The sequence below is a fragment of the Cricetulus griseus genome, chromosome X (genome assembly GCF_003668045.3).
Source record: "Cricetulus griseus strain 17A/GY chromosome X, alternate assembly CriGri-PICRH-1.0, whole genome shotgun sequence".
Classification (NCBI taxonomy): Eukaryota; Metazoa; Chordata; class Mammalia; order Rodentia; family Cricetidae; genus Cricetulus; species Cricetulus griseus.
The window spans coordinates 105032455-105056113 of NC_048604.1; the positions used below are offsets into that span (position 1 = coordinate 105032455).

The 23659-nt window shown below is 41.7% G+C and overlaps 1 protein-coding gene across 2 annotated transcripts in view; it reads right to left on the minus strand.

Annotated features, from left to right (window-relative positions):
• Clcn4 (chloride voltage-gated channel 4) overlaps positions 1-23659 on the minus strand; it is a 68382-nt gene that overhangs the window by 21752 nt on the left and 22971 nt on the right. Inside the window, exons 3-9 of one of the 2 annotated variants that reach the window (XM_027431842.2) lie at positions 18192-18346; positions 16385-16484; positions 12534-12721; positions 9601-9723; positions 2996-3202; positions 2801-2881; positions 1138-1683 (exon numbers count right to left, since the gene is read on the minus strand). In XM_027431842.2, coding sequence (XP_027287643.1) covers positions 1138-1683; positions 2801-2881; positions 2996-3202; positions 9601-9723; positions 12534-12721; positions 16385-16484; positions 18192-18335 — 1389 coding nt within the window. In that variant the 5' untranslated portion in view covers positions 18336-18346. Of the gene's footprint in view, positions 1-1137; positions 1684-2800; positions 2882-2995; positions 3203-9600; positions 9724-12533; positions 12722-16384; positions 16485-18191; positions 18364-23659 lie in introns of both variants that reach the window. The other variant, XM_027431841.2, reaches the window with a different exon arrangement.

Here is a 23659-nt window from a genome sequence, read left to right on the forward strand (position 1 = left end):
GAACATGGTACAACATTGGATGAACTTTGAAACCACGATGCTGAGTGAAAGATGCCAGATACAAAAGACCACATATTCCATTTATGTGAAATATCCAGACTAGGTAAACCCACAGTGAGAGAACACATGAATGGCTTCAAAGGCTAGAGGTGGGGAGGATGGAGAGTAATATTAATACAGTGTCTTTGGTTGAATAAAAATGTTCTGAAGCTAAACAGACAATGGCTATGATGTATTGTGGATATACATAATATCAATGAACGCCATACTTTAAAATGATCGGCTTGGCCAGGCATGACACTAGCATCTGTCTTCCCAGCATTCATGAGGCAGAAGCAGAAGAATAACAAGTTCAGAGGCAGCCTGGTCTAAACAGTGCGACACCACCTCAAAGAGAAAAAGAAAGCAATAATGCCTCAGTGCCCTTGGAAGTATATTTGGCTGGGCAGGGTTAAAACAGTGCTTCAAACCACAAGGAAAGGATCTGTCTCCTTTCCAAAAATTGGAAGCGTGTGCTATTATCCACAGCTCTCAAATGACAGCAAGAAAGGACGTATGCAAACAGCCCATGCCATTGGCCTAGTTAAATCCAGACAAGGGAGCAATTACTCTGTGCTGTCATGATGATGATGATGATGTAGCATGTAGGCTGCTTAGTACAGATTGAAATGGGGGCCAAATTGGGCTTTATTTACCCACTATCTGCCATCACTCACTCAGCAGGTAAATCTATGCTTCTAAGAAGGCAATGAGGAGACTTGGTATCCAGCCCTTACACAGTGGGTTGGACCAATCAACCTATACCAGATGTGATGTCACATGCATTTAATACCAACACTTGGGAGGCATTGGGATCTCTGTGAGTTCAAGGCTGGTCTGGTCTATATAGCAATTTCTGGGCCAGCCAGAATTATATGGTGAGACCATGTTTTTAAAAAATAATTTAAAAAGAAAATGAGAAAAAAATCTCTACATCATACGCTTGCTGCTTAGAGAACTGTTTCCTTTTGACTAAAAGACTAAGTGCATTCAAGAAAGGTCAGTGTTCCTCTTCTTCCAATTGTAATTTTATTCTGGAGAATAATATGCTGTGCCCAGAAACACATGCCCTCCCCACCTTCTTTCTACTTCACTTACCTTCATGCCAAAGGTAAATATAGTAATGACTATTTTGAAGATCAGTGCCAAGGCCAGCTGCCACATAGCTGTGTAAACCCCAACTCCAGCTGGCCGATCTGGAATGTCATCTACAGGCCGAGTCATGTTAGGGTCATTGATGTAGTCACAGAGCTGAGAGGACTCAAGAGCCCCACAGTCATTAAACAGCTCAGAAATGAGCTCACTGGTGCTCTGGCGAGTGTACGGATTGGGATAGGCAATGATGGCAGTGATGGCTGTCACCACAATGACCTCCAACACTGGGTACTTCCCCAGCCTGGTAGTTTTACGCCTCCTGCACCAAGCGATGTTGCAGCGTGTGAAGAGGGTTCCCCACAAACCCCCAAAGACTCCAAGCAGTATGAAGGGGAAGAGTTCAGCCATATACCAGGGTGTGTGATACTCCACATAAAAGAGGACCAGGCGACTATTTCCAAAGGGGTTGATGGAACGCAGTGTGAAGGCTGCCACCAGGGCTGCGAAAAATGACCTCCACAAAGTTTTCAAGGGAAAGTAGTAACTGACCTGAGAAGAACAAACAGAAAATAAGAGAATGAAAAGAGAAAAGACTGCTCAGAGTCTTGGGTAAGCAGCTACTGTTAGCACTTGGCATAAAAGACACAGACTAAAACCGAAAGTATATGCTACTCATTTTATCAGTTTATGTTAGTTGTAACCAAAAAGCACCAACAAAGACACTAAATTTAGACACTTAATGTCTAAATGTAGACTGGTGAGCTGAGTTCTGGTTACAGCTAGGTGTTACAGTTTTTATCTAGCAGCCATAAGACCCTGGGTTCAATCCCTAGCATGATACAAAAACATAGTAAATAAGTAACAAAAGTGGGATAGCTTTAATCAAAGTGGGTTTTAGCTATGTTTGTAAGAGAAATAGAAAGCCTGGGATATAGTATGATAGTACGCTCAAGTTTAGTATGCTCAAGACCCTGAGTTTTGTCCGCAACACCACAAAAATGATAAAAAATAATATATATCTACTCATAATACTGTTTGTGTCACAGAAGTCATCCCAAACTCAATAATTCGTATTGTTTGAACAACAGAATAGAATAAGGGCTGGGAAATTCCGGCCTACAAGTCAACTCCTTGCCAGAAAATATATTTATATGGCAGCAAAGTTTTTATGTATTTATGAATGGTTAGGGGAACAAAAGTAACTACTTATGAAATATTCATTTAAAAAACATTTTGTGACACATAAGAACTAAATAAAGATTAAATTTCAAAGCCCATAAAGAAAGTTTTCAGCCACATAGCCATGCCTACTCAGGGATATTGCTGCAAGGACATAGTCAATTGGTTTTGGCAAAAATTGTGTGACTCGTGAAACCTACACAGTTAACTATCTTGACCTTTTCAGAGAAATGTTTGCTAACTCCTGGAATGATCCATCAGGTTCCAAAACAAAACTGGAAGCTAGTTTGTCTATATTCCCACACTAGATATCTCTCCAAAATTTTATATTGGCAATTTTGAAAATAGTACGTGAGAACTTGTTTAATAGCAGAAACTGTGTTCTTTAGTTAACTGCATAAGCTTATTCAATACTTTCAGGCTGTCAGCTACCTACATATTTCTGGCTACTTCAAAACTACAAAAGCCCATTCTAACCCACTCTCACCTCCTCCAGACTGAAGAGCACACCTCCTATGGGAGCACCAAAGGCCACAGAGACACCAGCAGCAGCTGCAGCTGAAAGCACCTGCAAAGCAAGAAATTAAAGGTGGGCTCTAGGGACTATAGTGCAGGTGGGATGATGTAGGGACTCCAAGAAGTTATGTACCCTGCCAGTGGAGGTGGGAGGAAGCTGGCTCACCTCACGCCTCTTGCCCTCATTCTTGCTATACTTGGAGAAAAGGCTGCTGAAGAAGTTGCCACAGCAACAAGCCACATGCACCAGTGGCCCCTCCTTCCCAAGGCTCAGTCCAGAGGACACAACCAGCACCAAGGTAACAGTCTTGATTAGCAGCGTCCATTTTCCCAAGTAGCCTCTGATGATAAATCCGCTCAAAATAGTCTTTATCTGCAACAGAAGACAGAGGGGGAGGGGAATGAACTACATTGGTCCATGGCTGGGAAAGAAGATGCCATGCCTCTGAACAAGGCTAAGTCACGGGGTTGGAAGGCTAGTTCCATTCCTTTGCCTGGAATTTTTTACTAGCAGAAGTTTGTATCTTATTATACTAGCCCTCTTACCCATGGAGATACACCCCAAGACGCCCAATGAACACCTGAAACCCAGATTATGTCAAACTGTACATATACCATATTAAACTTGAATTCATAATTTAAGCCCAGTAAGAGGTTAACAGCAAAACAGGCAGTGGTGGCGCACACCTTTAATCCCAATACACGGGAGGTGGAGACAGGAGGATCTCTGTGAGTTCTGTGAGTTTGAGGCCAATCTGGTCTACAAAGCAAGTTGCAGAACAGCCAAGACTGTTACACAGAGAAACCCTGCCTCAAAAAACCAGAGAGAAAGAGAGAGAGAGAGAGAGAGAGAGAGAGAGAGAGAGAGAGATTAACACCAGTAATTAACAAAATAGAACAATTACAACAAACAAAACATGTTTCCTGTTTGTTTGTTGTCTACCTAACATTAATGCCTTTTTCATTTTAATTAGGCACTTATAGGGGCTGGAGAGATGGCTCAGTGGTTAAGAGCACTTGACTGTTCTTCTAGAGGTCCTGAATTCAATCCCCAGCAAACCACACAGTGGCTCACAACCATCTATAATGGGATCAGATTCCTTCTTCTTGTGTGCATGAAGACAGAGCACTCATATACATAAAATATGTAAATAAATGAATACTTTTCTGGGTGTTGGTGGCATACACCTTTAATCCCAGCACTCGGGAGACTGAGACCGGCGGATCTCTGTGAGTTCGAGGCCAGCCTGGTCTACAGAGCAAGTGCCAGGATAGGCTCCAAAGCTACACAGAGAAACCCTGTCTCGAAAAGAAAAAAAACTGTTTAGGCACTTATAAAATTTTTACAATTAGGGTGTATGTTGGAAGTATTGTAGCTTTTTTGTGAGCTAGAGGTCTCAGTATGTGACCCTGGCTGGCCTGAAACTCACTACATGAACCAGGCTGGCCTTGAACTCAAAGATTCACCTGCCTCTGTTTCTCCAGTGCTGGGATTAAAGGTGTGCACCACCATGCCCAGCCATAGATTGCTTTTTGAAATAGATAATTTTAACATACAAAATAATGGATTTCACTGTGATGTTTCCATATGTATCAATCATATACTTTGTTCCTGTTGTCTCATATCAAAAAGGACTCTCAGTACAGGGAGAACTAAATTAGCCTTTGCAGACATGCTTCATTTTGTCAATGCCAAAAAATGGCTTTATTCCTACAAGTATATTTCAGTCTTTGCCTAGGATTCAACTGGATGTCAATATCCATGATGGACTTTGTATACGGAAGTCCATTCCCCTAAGTGGTTCAATAATTTTCCACCTCCAACTTCTACCACAATGGGTTAAAAGAGAGTGAATGTTTACCATTGAGCTAGTAACTTTCAAGTCCCTGATTAGATTCATGAGATACTAGGTCAGTTAATCAAATTCCCAGCCAGTTTTCCCAATTGTATGCTGTTTTCCTTTTTCAGTGTCATGTAGATAACATAAAAATGTCTTCTTGTGGACATCACTCTGCCAAGTAAAACAACTTCTCAAGCAGCAAACAAAATGCTTCTCAACCTCATCAGAATCACTTGGCAAACTAGAAAATACCAAGGAGTAGCTCTCCCTACAGAGATCTAATCAAGGACTAACTTTCCCTACAGAGAGCTAATGTAATTGCCCAGAGATGCAGCCAAAGGAAAGAGAATTTACAGCCAGATGACTCTAAAATGCTCTGCTCATGGAAAGAGTAACACAAGTATCCCTAAATTCTCAATATTTAAGGGTCATCACTGAAACACAATTTGTTTTTTCAATGCTTACGTAAATTGTTTATCATGTCAACTTTGTTGATTTGGGGAGGTTATGAATGGGCCAATCCCCACATTTTAAAGGACTGTGCTCAGAAATCTTTTTCATCTCAGGATTATGATAGAGGCCTCTTGCCTTTTAATGGGCTAGGCTTAAGACAGGATCTCACCATGTAGACCAAACTGACCTGATTTCCTGCCTCCACCTTCCAAGTGCTGAGATTAGAGGTGTACACCACAGAGTTTCACACATAATCATTTCTCATTTTTCAATTTGAAAAGGAGAGAAAGAGGATGAGAAGAACAGGGAGAGGGAGATGGGAGGGGGAAGGGGAAAAAGAGAGGAGAGAGATCCCGAATTTTTCTGTGAGCTCCTTCCTACAGAACATATGAGAGGACTCTTAACTATACTCAGACAGTAGTTCTTGAACTAGCTTTTAACTACTCAGATAAACTAGTTGCGGTTAAACTGGTATTTAACTAGTTTTAGTTGCCCTAATTGAGCCTGTGCTTTGGGAATATCAGATCTCTGTATGGAAGAGGATGTCTGATTACTCCTGCCACAATCTAGCCCTTTTGCATTGCCTCAAATAAAAATATCTATAATTTTTGTCAGTTAGTTAATATGGATTTGTACCCCAGGGTACATTTTAAAAGCATAATACCACTTAGAAAATCACAAGCATCTAAATTACCCAAGCCTTTGCCAGTAAGACATGTGGGGAATTGAACAACGTAATAGATATTTTGTAATTTTCTAAAATGATTTTATAAAATTGTCATGATCAAATTAAGAAGTAAAGAAGGCAGATTCATTCCCAGGAGATGCCCGAATCTAATTACTTTAATTTGAATTGATAGAGACTGAAGCAAGCAGTGCTTTAGTGAGACATATTGCAGAGACTCTTACTAGGTGGTACTATCCTTAAGATCAAAGCTCTTTCTGATTGATAAACATATTGTGAATGTCCATATTTTGTAAAGAACAGAAATAAGTGAAGAGTAAGTCCTGAGAGAATGCAATTTCTTGTCTAGGTGATAGTGAACACCACTCATGGCTTTTTGAAATTGAAAGTCCCAAGAATTCTCTTTTCTCCAAACACTTAAGTCCAAGAAACTACAAGTGTTCACTTTTATTTTATTTCTGTGTATGTGTGGTATGGGCACCCATGTGTACACATATAGAAAATAGAGGAGGATGTCAGGTGTCTTCTCTACCATTGTCTACTTATTCTACTTATTCCTTGAGACCAGGTCTCTCACTGGTCTTACTATTTCAGCTAGGATGACTTGTCAGTGAGATCCCAGGACCTGCCCATCTCTGTTCCACAATGCCAATGCTACAGGGATATGCAGCCATCCTCAACATTTACTTGAGTGCTAAATATTCAAATTCAAGCCATCATGCTTGCACAGCAAAGCAAATTTACCCACTGAGCTATCTTCTCAGCTCAAGTGTTCATTTTCAAATGTGCTTTACAGGAATTATACAGTGTATTTACTACACAAAAAAATCTCTAAATTGGCATTTAAAATGTTTATAATGGGCACAGTGAAGCACATCTGTAATCCAAGCTAGGACTCAGGATGTACAGATTAAAAGATTGACAAAAGTTAAAGGCCAGATCAGGCCACATTGTAATTCCACAGAATTAGAGCTATATAATGATTACCTGCCTCAATTTTTTTCCAAAGAGATTTTCATTTTAAATAATCAAAATATTGTGGAAGAAAATTCTTAGAGGGATGAGAAATTTTGAAAAACTACTTTGGACTAGTTTTTAGCTCAATAGCAGAGCAGGTGCAAGGCCTTCAGTCTCATTCTCAGCATCATAAACTGTGAACATGTACCTATGTCGATTGTGTTCAATATCTGCTTTTGTGCTACCTATCATACAACATATTCCAGCAGATTCCTTAACACATAGTAGTTTTTCTAAGTGGTTCAGCCCATATCTTTGCTAATATGAAGTAGTATGGCCACAATCCCTACTTTAAGTCAGTTTCCACTGTGTTCTGGCTTTTGGTTCAGAGAAGCTTCTTTTCATAACTCAAAGATATGGATTTACATAGACTTTTCACTTTGTCCATCTTCTCCAAGAACCATGGATGGATCTGTCTTCCTCGGTGAAGGAGTTCCAGTTCTACTACACTAACAGTGCAGGTGTTGCTACTGCTGACTCATACTAGCCAACCTCAACTGTGAAATCTCCATCGGTCCACAAAATGTTTAGACTATCTCGAGTGCTTTGAAAACATAGAAATGACTCTATTAATTAATTCTATGTAGTGAACAGAGTGCTGGTAGGGCAAGCACCCATGTACTTTCTACCATGTTTAAGAAATACAAGGGTAGATAGCCTTTGAGAGCCATGTTTGCCTCCTCTGCAGAACCTTCCTTCTTCCCCCTCCATTTCCAATAATTCCATTGCATTCCTTGATCAAGTAAGCACATAGGTTGTTTCATTTTAGCTTCCTGTGGCTTCCATATAAATAGACCCATACTTAAGGTATCTGTTCACTTTTTACTTTCCACACTTGACATCACTATTATGAGTATTATCCATGTCACATGTCGTTTTATCACATAAGATGCTTAAATGTGCAACTGTCACCAATAACAATATCTACTTTGGGGTCAATGACATCTCTCAGCAGGCAAAAGCACTTGCCAATGTGCTTAATGATCTTAGTTCAATTCCCAGCACCCACATCAAGGTGGAAATAGAGAACTGACTCCACAAAATTGTCCTTTGACCTCTACACAGGTACTGTGGCATGTGTGGAGCCCTCCTTCAACTGTGTACATTGCATGCATACACACAATGTAATAATAAATAAAAAATTAAAGATGTCCACACTGCAGAAGAAACATTCAAGCAGTTGTTCAAAGATGAAGGCCACATCTGTCTACAAGATCACCAGCACAACCATTCATCTCTGGTTCTTGGAAAGGAGACAAGGATTGATCCAGTGTGCATTTTATTGTTCTTTTAGAATCCCTAATGACCATCTTCCTGTTTGGCGAAAATCTTGAGTAAAAACATGCCTACTAGTGGACAGTTAGATCATAAACGGGACAGTGATAATTATCCTTTTATTGTCCAGGGTTCCTTAGGGTTTGAGTATTAAATAAAACAGTCAGTTCTGAGGTTATACTTGCTTTGAAAATGCAAATTGCCACCCTTGCTGTTCATTCATCAGAGAAGAATTTAAGCATAATGCAAATTTTGTTACTGCTTATAATTTTCCCTTGGAGAAATACAAGGTGGATGCAGAAAAGTGTCTCTAGTTGAACTGAGCCGTGTAGAAAAACACAAAATATGCCTCTAACACCAACAATCTCACATCTGTGATAGGATGCCGTAGCTGTCTAGACCTGCTGTGACCACTTTCTGTTAATTTGTGAATCTATCCCACCTTAATTCTCATAAACTTCAATCCCTTAACCCCCACTTTCCACAAGCAAACATCAAAGTTTTTCAATAAGTGAAATTATTTATTGTAGCATTGACATATGTGGGAGCCATTTAACATGTGTGACACTGTATTACTGTCCTTAGCAGGTTCCTCTCTTCCACTGTGTCAGGTTTTGAGTCTTGTAACCATACTCTGAACCATTTTCCTCATGAGCCTATGGTTTTCACTGTGTATACACTTCATTAGAGCAGAATTTGCTGTATTGAGGAAATAGGGTGGAATGTGGTAGTTTAAACACAAATCCCCCCCACAACAGGTTCATGTTTGAATGATTATTCATCAAGGAGCAGCACTACTTGGGAGGGGTTATAGTTTGGGCCTTGTTGGAGGAATTATGTCACTGGGGAATGGAGCCTTGAGGTTTCAAAAGCACAAGCATGGCCTGGTGGCTCTCTCTCTTTCAGTTATAGAACTCCCAGCTATTTCTCTAGCACTGTATCTGAGTGTATGATGCCATGCTCCCTGCCATGATGACAATGGACTAAATCTCTGAAGCTGTAAACGAGCCTCTGCAATTAAATAGTTTCCTTCATAAGAGTTGCTGTGGTCATGGTGTCTCTTCACAACAATAGAAACCCTAAGACAGGTGGTAAAGCAGTTTGGTTGGGTGTTCTTGAAGTAATATGTCAAAATAAACTGCCAAAAATTCAGTATGACAGTAGTAGTTTTTCACATTACATCATAGAGTTACTACAGTAGCACATTTATGTGGATGCCTTGTGAACCCAGATACTTCAGACTTTAAGAGTTTATCTTGGCTTCCAAGGCAGAAGCCTAATCATTTGAGACGCAACAGATCAAAACTGCTGAATATAGTACTCATTGTGAAGTCAGACTGCTGGGTTCAACTCACAGCTTGCCAGCTTAGAGACTTTAGGGAAGTTACCTAACCGGTTTGTATTTTAGTTTCCTTAACTACTCAGTGAACTAACAGTGCCTATCTAGTAGGTTTATTGTGGGGACTATAGCTGACACACAAGACTTCAGCCATAACTTACCTCAGGTATGCCAGAGCCGCAAGCATATGGTGCAAATACACGTACCAGGGAGACGGCCAGAAATGCAAACAGCAATGCCCACAGAATGTACATTAAGTAATTCAGAATGTAAGCACTGGCACCCTAAAGAGCAGACACAAAACAAGGAAGAAGCAATGAACCATAGCAGACCTGAGTAGTGTACCTTACCCCACCATCTGTGTCAGGAAAGTGAAGCTGTGATGGGCTCAGAGAGTTTCATCCCAGGCCTGCATAAACAAAAGAACCAGTTGTTGCTATTGCTACCATCACTACACACAAACAGCATCAGGTGTTTCTCCAGGAGCTATTTACACAAAGCTTCCAGTGGATGAAATCTCAGCAGTAATGGAAAGCAAGGACGATGCTGGCTTGTAATCACCACTTGCACTGTAGTTAATAGAAGGTGTGGCACAGACAACTCTGCCTGTGAGACTCTGGATGGATTTGTTTTGTCTTGTCTGTGGTGGGATGGCCCCTCTTAGCTTTCATTACAGACACACCCAGACCACAGTGAATAAGTATCAGTTCTGTGCTTGAGAAGGCTGCTTCTCTAAGTGTGGTCCATGGACCAACAGCATCAGCATCACCTGGGAGGTTGGCAGAAACATAACCTGTGGGCCCCACCCTAGGGCTGCCAAATCAGATACTTCACACAGGCACACAGCCCAGTGTATTTTAACAAGCCTCTGGAAGATTCCAGCAAGTGCTAACATGTGACAAGCACTCATAGAGGGTGCTGCTTAAACATCCTGTTCAGAAGAATGTATTGAAACATTTACTCCAAAATAGCTGATAGTTTCTTTTCTGATATAAACACACCACCTGGGCACTTTCTCCTTCCTCAAGGCTTCAGCTTCTTCTCACCATCTGAATTATTCAAGTGAGACAAAAGGAAGCAGAGATCGCCTACCTGTCAGGCCATGGCCATGGCCACAATTGTGCCTATTAAATTTAAGGACACGTTCCTGGAGACTGCAATGCAACCACATATTTTCACATACTATGTGGGGAGAAATCAGGCCAAGGAATACCTTTCATCCACATAAATAAGTACATTTTGGAGGCTAAAAATAACTTCTCACTCTTCTAAAGAGGAATTCTTTGAAACACAGAATAAATCTTACAACCAGTTGAAAAGATAGGCACCCCTGTTTCCCCTGGAACACATGCTGCAAGTAGGAAAAAAGATGGCAGCCAGCCAGGCACATTTGACAATTCCCATCAACTGAAGTAGAGAGTTTCTTTTTGAAAATAATGGAGAGCACTGAGAATGTGTGAGATTTCAAGAGTCCTGACTATTTCCGAGATGAGTGGGAATACTCTGTCAAGAGAGAGATTTTGTAAAATGGCAAAGTACATTCCAAATGTCTTCAACAGTGAAAGTCAGAAGAAACAGGGAAGGAAGAAGTTCACATAGATTACAGATCTCCTCCCAGCATATTCTAGCTTTAATAGTTCTCCATTACCCCCAATGTGAAGCTTGTCACCTATCTCCCTTCACCTGGCTTTTTGGTCCATCAATGACTCTCCTCCTTCTTTTGAGTCAATGTAGACTAGGCTGGCCTCTGCCTCTGGAAAATATTCATGACAATCTGAATGCCATGAAGGTAAGTACTATATCTGTGTGTCACCCATATATCCCTGTGCCTGAGACATTCTTTTCACAGAAGCATCCTCTGGTTGGGTCAGAAAAGTTTGATAGAAGACAGTAATGGAAACCACAATGAGACAGACACTATGTCACACTCACTAGGTTAGCTACAATGAAAGCAGATGCTAGCAAGTGCTGGAAATAAGGTAGGCAAATCAGGACCCTCAAATCCTGCTCATGGGAATGCAAAATGGTGTATCCATATTGTAAACCATCCTACTGGTTCTTCAAAAAGTTAAATCTATAAGTCACCTCTCACCCAGAGGTTATACCTATACCCAAGAGAGTTGAAATGTGTTCCCCCACCTTGAACACAGATGTTCATGGTAGCAATGTTCAGGCTAGCCAAAAACAAGAAACACACGTTCATTAAATAATATGCAGCCTATCCATACAGTGGATTATCATGCAGCGATGAAAAGGAAGGAAATTCTGACTTATGCTACAGTATGAAGGAACTTGGAAAACAATATGCAAAGTGACACGAAGTCCACATAGTGCATGGATTCATTTCAGTGAATTGACTAAAAGGGGGAAATGTATAGAGAGAAAGATTACTGGCAGTTTCTTGGGGCTAGTAATCAATGACTCTGGACCGGTACAGACAGTTTTGTGTGGGTGGGTGGGTAGGTGGGGCGTTATGGATAAAAGTATTCTAAAATTTGATCATGGTGATCATTACACAATTCTGTGAATGTGACCAAAGCCACTGAATTGTACTTCCTGTGGGAGGATCTGATGAAGTATAAATTGGCTCCCTGAAAGTGTTACTTTAGAAACAGATAACATCTTTTCTTCTGGCTTAAAAAAATCAAGTGCATTTCTTCAGCACAAACCACCTTGGGGAAGAAAAAAGCAAATAAACCAGCTGTGGTAGCTCATGCCTAAGATCCCAGAACTTGAGAAACTGAAATAGGAGAATTACTGTGAGTTCCAGACCAGGGTGGGTTATAGGGTGGGATGACATCTGAAAAATCAGAAAAGAGGTGGGGAGAGAGGGGGAGGTAGAAAAGACAGACAAAGTGAGGGATAGAGGAAGGAAGGAAAGGGGCTTCCTAAAATACATATATAAATGCCCATGAGCAAGGGGTGCCAAGGTGAGCAAGGACTTTCCAAGTAAATTGTGCACAGCCGCAGAGCTCAGTGAGAACAAGCAGCAGCACTGCTGAAGCCAGAGATTATTATCTGAAGGCCAAACCATGGGTGTTCAGGCATTGGGGGTTATGGTGGTCCCCAGCCAAGATCCTACACAGATACATACCTCTGATTGGCTCAGCAGAAGCTCTGACCATTTCTGCCACAGGGGACACTTGTCCCTGTCCTCGAATGTGGTCTCATTGGAGGTCCAGCAGCATTGCTCATGGCTGTACCAGAAGGCAGAAAGACAGACCCCCTCCTTCAGGTCTGTCATCCAGTCAACAGCGAGATCGATGACCCCAGCCAAGGTGCCTGGAAAAAGTGAATCATGAAGAAGAATTGCCACATGGAAAGAAGCCAGGGTATTCCCAAAGCTGAGGGCACACCCATACCATGACACTGTCAGTGAAATTGACAGTTGCTTTTACTCATCTGGAAGTGAGCTGAGCATTTACAGTATGAGCCAGGAAGTGGGAAGCCTAAGGAGCCACAAAGGCCCTAGGGCCTCAAATCAGGTAAGACGGCTATGTGGTTCCATTCTTAAGCTCGGAGGGCAGATGGAAGTTCAGGATTCACTCATCTCTCTCCAAGATTTTTTGGTTGTTAATATAAATCTTGAAAAAAATATCCCCAACTTAGGGATGTGGCTCAGCAGATAAAACTACTTCCTATGTAAGCATGAAGCCCTAAGTTCAAATCCCAGCACCTACATAAAACCTGTACATGACAATGTATGCCTATACTCCCATTGCTGAGTGAGGCAACATGAAGATAATGGAAGCTCACTGGACAGCCAGTCTAGCCAAAAGAACAAGCTTCGGGTGCAGTGAGAGATCCTGTCTGGAGGGAATACCATAGAAATAAACACAGGAAAACATCCTTGTCTGGCCTCCAAATATGCATATACTGGTGGACCCATTCACACACACAACACATACATAATGCATGCACTAAACACATAAGCAAATCAGCAACCCTTCCCACTTAGGCAGCTCCCTCTCATCAACATTTAAGTCACCCCTAGTCCACAGTCACCTGCAGACACTGCCCTGAATCTTCCCTTCTCTCATCTTCCCCTCAGTCCAGTTCATTCCCTTCCTCCACCAGGAAAGCAATAGCCTGTACCCAGCCTTCATTTTCCAGAACAGGCCATACAACACATAACCAAGAGGCCATATGTAGCCCATTGCCTTTTGGTTAGTAAAGCTTTATCCCAGAATAGCCACACTTTATCACTGCATGCTGACTGTGGCTATTCTTCCTGCTATAATGGCAGAGCTGATGTATGGAGAGACAGGAACTACACAGCTCAAGAAGCTGAAAACACTTATTTGCTAGCCTTTTGCAGAAAGGTTACCAATCCTAGTTTTCTGCCTTTTAGTGCCATTTGAAACTTCCGAGTACTCCATTCTTCCAGAAGCTTGTGGTTTCTGCAACGTTTAGCTCTCCTGGTTTCCCTCTTGCTTTCGGATTTTCTGTCTCCCTTGATCATTCCAGCTCCTCCACCCAGCTTTCTAATGGGAATATCTCCTCAAAGCTTGACCCTAAACTTTTTTCTCCTTTCATCTTGTGCATTCTTCCCTGACTGTCTTATTTGTATCCCTCTTGCTTCTGAGCCCTAAAAGTATATCCAGGCCCATAGAATCCATATTCAATAACAGATTGTGTGTGCACGCATATGTGTATACATGTCTGTGTATGTATGTATGTATGCATGTATGTGTGAATGCATGTATATGTACATGTGTATGCATGTATGTGTGTATGTATGTGTATGTCTATGCATTCATGTAAATGTGTGTGTGTGTGTGTGTGTGTGTGTGTGTGTGTGTGTGTGTGTGTGTGTATGTGCATGTGTGTGTGTGTGTGGACGTCAACTAGTTTGTATGCTAGAAAGAAAAGGCTTTGTTATCTAGTTTTTGTGCCAATTAGGGTCAGGCCAGGCATCTGGACCTGGGTCTACTTCAAAAGACACACATAAAGTTCAAATTACATGGAATGTCCAGAACAGACAAATCTTCAGTGAAAGGAAGTGAACCGGTAATGGTTTAGATCCTGCAATAGCTAAAAGGTTCAGATAATATTTAGGTGGGAATGACACAATTGTTCTAAAATTGGTCATGATGAGAATTGCACCACTCTGTAAAATATACTAAAAACCACTTAGTGGTACACTTTAAATGGGTTAATCATGCAATATGTGTAGTATAATTCAGTAAAGCCATTACACATACAGAGAAAGAAAAAGACAGAGAGATAGGGGTGGAGAAACTGGTGAGGGAGAGGCTCAGTGAGAGAAGGGTGTGATTTTTTTTAGGGAAGTGATGAGAGAAAGTGTCAAGTGGAAAGTGACATTTGCGCAAGATCTGATGGTCACACCGAGATCCATCATTTTCAACCGTTCAGTCACATTACTCTTCATTCAATCAATCTCCTTTGCTGACTCAAGTTGTTCTGTGAGGGAGCTCAGCTTTGGTGTGTGGTGCAACAGTGCCCCCTTATGGTAAATTCTGGTAAATCAGTTATGCAGCGGCTAAGTGTGATTCTTCTATGAAGGGAATTCCAAATAAAATGAAGGAAACATTCATCCAGGTAGTTGGACACCTGAGAACTCCCACCATTGGAGCAATGGAAAATAGTGATATTTTCAAGATCTCCCTCCAATATGCATCCACATCCAAAGAACACTGCAGGTGCCTGATGGGGAATGTACTGTGTATTTTATCTTATTGATTGTTAAATAAAATACTGTTTGGCCAATGAGACAGCAAGTTAGACGGGACTAGGAGTCAAAGAGGATTCTGGGAAATGTAGCAGAGAAGTGGTGATCTAGGCAGGAAGTGACATAGCAAGGAGACTCATATTTAAAGAAGGAGAAACAGGAAGGGTCCTTTTTTCCCTTGCTCCTCCAGCAGCACAATGTGATCCACCGGCAAGGAGGGATGCCAATAAGGCGTCCAATAAGATAAGTCTTATAAAATATATAGATTTATGATAATTAAGACTGAGCTAACAGATGATGAATCCTAGTCATTGGCCAAGCAGCATTGTACCTAATACAAGTTTCTGTGTATTCATTTGGGCCCTAACTCAGGCGGACAGCTTGCGTAAAGCTCACATGTGACGGTGGGGCTCAGGCGGCTTATGGCAGAAAGATTTATCATAACAGGTGCCTATCTCCAAAACCCCTTCATTCTACACTTTCCTTCACTTTCTACTGTGTCCATAAAACCAGCTTTCTAAGTGTTTCCTGCCTCCAGTTTCACACTAGAATCATGAGATAAAGGTCTTTACTCAGCATCATAGTACTTCCCCGAGAAAGGCTGTTTAACACCAATCTTCATAGTTTCCTAAAAAGAAGTTAACTTCAGCAAACAACTACCACAAAGAGCCAAATATCTACTGTCCACAAAATGGCTCTGACATTATGACAATGAAATCTTTAAGAGTCAGAACAGTGTATAGTCTAGATGAAACTGTCCTGGACTCACCCTGTATCCTGTGGGTGGTTAGCATTATTTTAAATGTCATAGCATGTTCAATCATGCATTTCAGGGCTTTCCAGTAGTAGGAAAATCCCACCATATGTGGTGCTTGATGCTTCAAAATTAGAATGCATCCCTATTTTGTAACCCTATACATAGTCTTATAAAATGTGTGCTTTTGGTAAAAACCCAAGGTAATCATAAATCTATTCACTGTGTGGACAGGGCCAAGCAGTGCTGTTAATTACAAACTTTCAGAAGCCCACACTTGTTTTGTGAGCTATCTCTGTTTAGGTCTGTGCTGCCACAGTTAGAGTCAGGCTCTGGCCTTAGTCATGGTAGATTCAAAAAAAAAAAAACTTGTTCATGTATTTTGGTCTTAAATAGTTCAAGCAATAACTCCCTTGCATTGAGACAACTTCAGTGTTTCCCAAATATCTGGAGTTTGGGGGTGAAAGGAGCACAGCTCACATACATGCCATGCACTTACCTGCCAACAGCCCGATGAGTAGCATCACCACCCATCCTGACCATGCATCCAGCAGGCTCTTGATGAATTCCCAGATAGATTCCTTACTTTTGCTTGTTATCTGGAAATGAAGTACATACAGCAATTGATCAGAATACAATTCCAGTTCGTGTTTCTTTCTCTGAAGTGGATTCCTCAGGAAACAATGTGACTGAGAAGATGAATATAACTAAGCCACCAAATGTCCAGTCACGTTGTTCTTGCAGCAATGCAAGACAATGACTAAATGGGTTTTCTAGTTAACAGGGCTATAAGGATGCAACTCGGGATCAGTGGATATTAGATCATCAAAGGGCAAATCAGATTCAACATGGACTTTGAATTAAGTGCTCTTTGGGGGATACACTCACTCTTTAGAGGCCATTATGGCATTTTTATAGCATGCCTTTCTCCCTCCCCATTATGGGGGAGTCCTAATGCTCCTCTAACACCATCATCCCAGTGCTTATTTTTTTTGGTTGGTTCCCTATTTCACCCCTGTCTGCTTCTTCCAAGTCTCTGGCTCTGATTCCCACCTGCCTCCCTCTGTAGTCAGAACCTGTACCCTAACTTTCCAAGCATCCTGTTTTTATCTGAACTTCTCTCTCTAAGTGCCCAAGTCACATTGGTCATGTTTCAAGCTTCAGCAGCCATCTGCAGACTAGGACACTCTCACTCTACATGGTGAGCCCTAAATTCACACTCAGCTGCAGACCATGCTGTCTCCCAGCCTGCTACAGGACAATCCCACTCCACTTCCTCCACTCATTAGCAAAAGCCCTCATCTTGTCTGACAAGAGCCTTCGGTCTATGACTCCATTTCACTCTACTCCCTCCTCTAGAGCCTGTCATGGATCGATCCTAATCCCATGTCCATTTTTTTACAGCCTCCAGTAAGAACTCCTCCTTCCTCCTGGCCACATTCCCAAGCTTCCTGTTTATCTCTCTGCAGCACCTCCTTACTGTCCTCTGTGGCCTTGAACAACTCTTCCCCATGAGCCACTTAATCATTCTTAACACAGCCCCGTAGCTCACTTGACTAGGCTCATCTTTATTCATCCGCTTCTGTGAATCCTCCAACAAACTCAGGACAATCCGTATGACCTGAATGTGTCACATTCTTTTTTTTCCCAAGACAGGGTTTCTCTGTACTGTTTTGGAGGCTGTCCTGGAACTCGCTCTGTAGACCAGGACAGCCTTGAACTCACAGAGATTCACCTGCCTCTGCCTCCCAAGTGCTGAGATTAAAGGCGTGCGCCACCAACGCCCAGCATGTGTCACATCCTTTCCTTCTGACTATCAAACTCTTCCCCACACTGAGAGACCAAATTAAAATCTTACCTCTCTGAAAAATGCCTTCTCTAGTCATTCCTCCTAAATGAGCCCACAGTATTTGCTATAACACACACACACACACACACACACACACACACACACACACACACACGCACACTTTTGTCCAATCTTTTATTGTAATCACTTTTGCTCTCAACAATGAGTAAATGAGGCCCAGGAATGACAGCCTCAAACTCAACCACCATGAAGGTGTCCAGGCCAAGATGTGGTCCGAAAGTGTCTGACTCCAGGGCCCTTCTATTGCTTTCACTGGTCCTATTTTTACCCAAAGTACCTGATATTGTAACTCCCAGTCTTTGTCTCTACTTCCTCTACAAGCTCTTTCCTGCTGTGGAACCAACATGTGATACACAGCCTCAGGCCCAAATCATAACCTACACATGGAAGCATTGTGGAACTACTGGTAAAGATCCCCTTAGCATGTACCACCTACCTTTCTGTGTCTGTCAGTGTCCCGGGACTTTTCCCTTAGCCAGTCTATGGTGTGAAAGTCTTCATAAGTCCCCACATCAGGGAAGGGCTCATCAAGGAAATCCATTAGGTTCCCAGATGCACTCATGGCTCCTGCACTGACCATGCTAGTTACTCCTGGAAGAGAAGTCCACCTGTTAAAAATGCAAACAGGGCTCGTGTGTAGCTCAGGACAAGAGTATCTGCATAGCATGCACAAGGGCTTGGGTTCGATCCCCAGCTCCACAAAGAAACAAAGTAAGCATGACCACAACATGAATATAGCACCATAATCCAAGAACTCTACCTACTTTTCTTCTCTCTCTCTCTCTCTCTCTCTCTCTCTCTCTCTCTCTCTCTCTCTCTCTCTCTCTGTGTGTGTGTGTGTATGTGTGGTACTGTGTGTTGGATGGGCCTTTCACATGTTAGGCAAGTAAATTACCACTGATCTTTTGTTTGTTTGTTTGTTTGTTTGTTTGCAGACAGGGTCTCCTGTAGCCCACTCTGGCCTTGAACTTACTAAATCACAGAGAATGACCTGGAACTCCTGATCCTTTTACCTTTGCATCTTGGGTTCTAGGATTACAAGCATGTGCCACCATTCCCTCCTTCCATTATTACATAACATAAAAAATTATTTCCACAGCAGTATCTCTGCTGTAATGTAAAATGTACACAGTTCATTCTTATTATTCACCAGTTATCTTCTGCAAAGTGATATTGAACACTGAATTAGAAAATACCAAACGATGCCCCTAAATGAATCTTGCAAGCCTCTACTCACAACTTTTTTCTCAACATGTCAATATATCATCCTTTTGTGTTTCTATTTAAAGACATCTCTAATTTGATAGACACTACTCATTCAGTATCCTTGAATTCAACCAACTGTACTATTGCTGAGGCCCAATCAAAGATTCTCTATCCACAAAGCACATCACAAACAATGCTCTGGCACATAGGAACACAGACAGCACTACAGTGGAGCATTTCAAGGACACTTTAGACAGCAACATTCCTGACCAAAGGAGCATGGGTTTGTGGGTTTGTTTTTAATGAGGAACTAAATAAAACAGAAAAATTAGGCCACTTGTTCACAGTATGACCATGAAAACAAAAAGGTAGGTTATCTTCTCTGACCACAGCTGTTAGATGTGTGTCTGGTGACTTGAACTTTTCACCATTCTACACAATTACCAAGTCAATGACTAACACTTAAAGCCTTGCTACTAACTATAGTTTGGTTCTTGAATGACCCCTAAAAGTCCATGTATTACATACTTTGTCCTCAAGGTGGTGCTATTGGAAGGTAGTGAAAACTTGAAAAAGTGGAGCTAAAGGGGAGGGGTCCTTAAGTGTTAAGGTGTGTGCCCCCAAAGGGGAGTGCTTAGCCCCAGCTGCCTCCCATCATTCCCCTCTCATGTGCTGGCCATGAAGTAAGTATCTGTTTCCTCACAAAACTGTACCACGATGTACACTGTCATCATAATCCCAAAGCAAGTGGCTAAATGATCACAGACTGGATTCTTCAAAACCATGCACCAACCCGATAAACCCTTCTTTTTAGGATGACCTGATCAGATATTTTGTTACAGTGATGGTAGGCTGAAGAGCACACAAGACAGCAAATTTTAGTGAATAGGCAAATTTCCAAATACAGTTCACAAGTAAGTATTAGTTGCTTTCATTGTTTTGCAGAAGGAAACAGACTGGCAAATAAAAATAAACAAAATCACTCATTTTCCTGAGAGACAGGATAGACAAAAGAAGTAAACAGCCTCTGTGATTGTCATCACAGACATCCAGATGTACAATAGCTGCAGAGCAACTTTGATGCTCAAGTGGCAATCAAGGCAATCTGTAGGTGGCAGTAGCCCTCTGAGAGAGAATGATCACTGTGGCTATCAACAAAAGCAATAGGACAGACCACTGACAGCCAAGAGCCATGCAGACCTGGCAGCACAGTGCTCTACACAAGGAGTTCTGTGAACAAACATTCATTTAAGTGTTTCTTAAAACACAGTCAAAATGGGTCTTGCTGCCAGGACAGTAAAAGATTTGAATGTCTTAGATAACATTTCCATTCCAACTGCTCAGGCTCCCCTGGCCTGGAAACCAAGGAGTCATAAACCTCCCATGTTCAGCCACCCTCAGAGTCTCATTTCCAGATCACATAGGAACCAATTTGAGTAACAGAAAATTTTTATCGTAGGACCAATGCTCACTCAAGTTAACAGAAAAAAAAAATAAATGACTTCTACAAAGACAAGAACCTGGAAAGTGCACCAAATAAAAATTACTTTGGCAGAAAAAAACATGGAAATTTGAAGTATAGTATGAAGGCCACAAAAGTCTTGGAATCAATGGTTAAAACATTGGAGGTGGTTATAAAAACATTTGTGTTCAGACCTCTCTCATTGCTTTATATATGAACACATCTAGAGGATTCAACCATGTCCTGATGGAACTGCACTTTAATCAACTAGAAAAGTCACTATGAACAAAATAGGGTAATTACCTTACAAGTAATAAAATGGCCACAGTGATTGATTTATTGACCATCTGTGCAACTCAGCTGCTTTAAAACTTTTAAAGTTTGAGGTCTAAGTTGTGCCAAGTTGAAAACTACACCCACTGATGAGTATCCAGGGAAGAATCACATTGCATAAGTCAGTAGCAACCAAAAACATAACCAATAATATAAGGGAAGGAATAAAGTTAGAAAACAGGGGTAGCATTCTGAGTTTTACAAAAACAAGATGGCCACAACCTCTATGATATGTGGGAAAGAAGCTCTCTGATGAAGAAAAATAAGACAGGCTGTAGGCCCATGATGCAGAGGTCTTGTCAAAGAACAAAACCAAAAACACCTCAGTTGATGGAAGAATTACAGAGATTTGGACCTCCACTAATGGAAAGTTAGTACTGGACAGAGTGGTCCATACATATAATCCCAATAATTAGAAAATGAGACAGAAAAACTGCCATGAATTCAAGATCAAACTCGGCCACAGACTGAGATATATCTCAAAGAGGTGGAGGGAACTACCAGAAATCTAACCAAGTCTCTACTGCAGCAGCTACTCCAGGCTACAGTGTAAAAGCTACCCCAGAGAATAAATTCATCAGCAAGCTTTTCATTTGGGGGAGATGTGGAGGTGTGTGGGTGTGTGCAGACATGTGGCAGGGGGCAAGCCCAGGTGCTGCTCTTTGCCTTCCACCTTCTTTGAGACATTATCTCTTATTCACCACTGTGTACATCAGGCCAACTGGCCCATTAGCTTCCCAGGCTTTCCCTGTCTCATTCTCATCTCATCACAGCTCTAGAATTATACACGAATGTGTTACCACATCCAGTTTTACATGTGTTCTGGGGATATGAATTCAAGTCCTGTGGTTGCACGGCAAGAGCTTTACCCACTGAGCCATCTTCACAACCCATCCATCTGTAGACATTGATGGAGGGTATCAGGTATGTCCAGTAGACCCAGAATTAGTAGAGAAAAGTAAACATGATCTAATCGACAGAGTTTTGGTTACCTTCCAGGGACCCCAAAGGAGTTGCTGATGTCTCTCCTGAGATTAAGGTTAAAGAGAAGGAGAAGAGACAAAGGGATGGTGGAGTATAATGCAAACAGAGACAACAGGGGTGAGAAAAATGAAAGGAACTCTGTCTGGGATCCAGTGGGATAACACAGATGGAGGAGTAACTTCAGTCCAGCCAGATATGGGAGCAACAAGAAGGAAGTATGCAGCTTGGATCAGCCACCTGATTAATGAACTGACCAACTCTGTCAGCTTAGTATAGTGTAGGAACGCTGTACAGACACACATCATCATCTGCACCTGAGAAGGGGCTCATTGTTTCTTCCACTTGTTTTCATTTCTGCTTCCCAACAGCTACATTTTGCTGGCAGATGATAGCTCTGCTTATGACCTTGAGGCCAGTGTAACAAAGAAGGACAACATCCTCCCTGTCTGAATCTGAGATCCTTTGTTGACCTCAATTACCTGCATCAAATCTCTGCAAACTGCATCCCATGGGAAAATTCAGGCCATCTAAATTTGTAAATAAAGCTTTATCAACATATAGTCATGCCCACTTGGGCTCTGGAAAATAAAGTTGAGTGAAGTCAGCTCTGCAGAAAGGAAAAGCAACTCCAGTGGTGAAGGGGATTGAAGCAGCAATGGATGACAAGGCCCAGAAGAGATAGGATGGAACGGAATTTTCCCTAGCTCATGCTGGTAGTATTCTGCCTGTGAAGACAGAATCTCTCCTATATGACAATTATTTACCTACAAAGGGACTTTGGAAAACATGCAGGACACCTAGGTTTTTTATCTAATCCCTTAAGGCAAGAAAATATCTGTAAAGCTTAATCTCAGCATGAAGGCCCCAAGAGGCCAGGATCAAAGTCTTCAACGGCAGATGAAGACAGACTCAATCCCATAAACTCAATTCACCAGAGCCCAACAAAGACAAGCATGTGTTAGCAGTGATAGCATCAACTATGCCATTTAGGACTTTGATGTTAAAAGCTACTCTGAATGGGTCGGCTCAACCTCAGAATAGGGATCTGTATCATTTAAAGGAAACTTAGTCTGTGCATAGTTGGGTGTTGGTATAGATATAATGGATTCTAGAGATGAAAGAAGGCAGGAAATCACTTGGATAAAGATCAACAAGAATAATCAAAACCCTGACTAAGTATAAAAGAAATGCTACCCTGAACTAAATGGTGGCTCTCAGTATATCTGCCCCCAAATGCCATCCCTTTGAATGTGCTGCTCCTCTCCTTTGAAGGAGTTCTGATTCTCTGCCTGGAAAATTCTGGTTTACTCTGTAGAGCTCTTTGCTGCATCCCCTCACCTACAGAGATTGCATTAGTTTCCCCAGAGATAGCTGCTGCAACCTGCTTAGGCATTTCAAAGACTTCCTTATCAGAACGCCTATGCACATCAATCAATTACTAACTTCTCCTTTACTGTGATCTTCTGCAGAATGAAAAACTTAGTCATTTTTGCCTCTCTGTGGCTGGGCCTGGAGTGCAGTCGCTGTTCATTAACCTTCATTGAATTAATTCAATTGTATGCATTATTTCAGGACCACTGGGGCAACAAAGTCCATTGGAACTTCTTGCAACCACCTAAAATAGCAAAGAAGTTTTAATGTTATCATAAATGAGAAAAAAAAGGTGGAGAGCAGAAAAAAAGAAGTGTGAATAGATGACACCTTGGCAAAAGACATAAGAGCAAGTAAGTTAGTTTGCCAGTAGTTTCTCTGTGGTCCAGGGCAGTTTAGACCAACAGCCTTGGGGGCATGATTGGCATGATTTTTGAGAGCATGGGTCTTTCAGAACAAAATGTAGAAGCCCCCAGGACCACTCTGAAGAAGCCCTTGACTGTGCCCATTGCCAAAAGGAGAAGGCCTAACTATACAAAGCATAGACA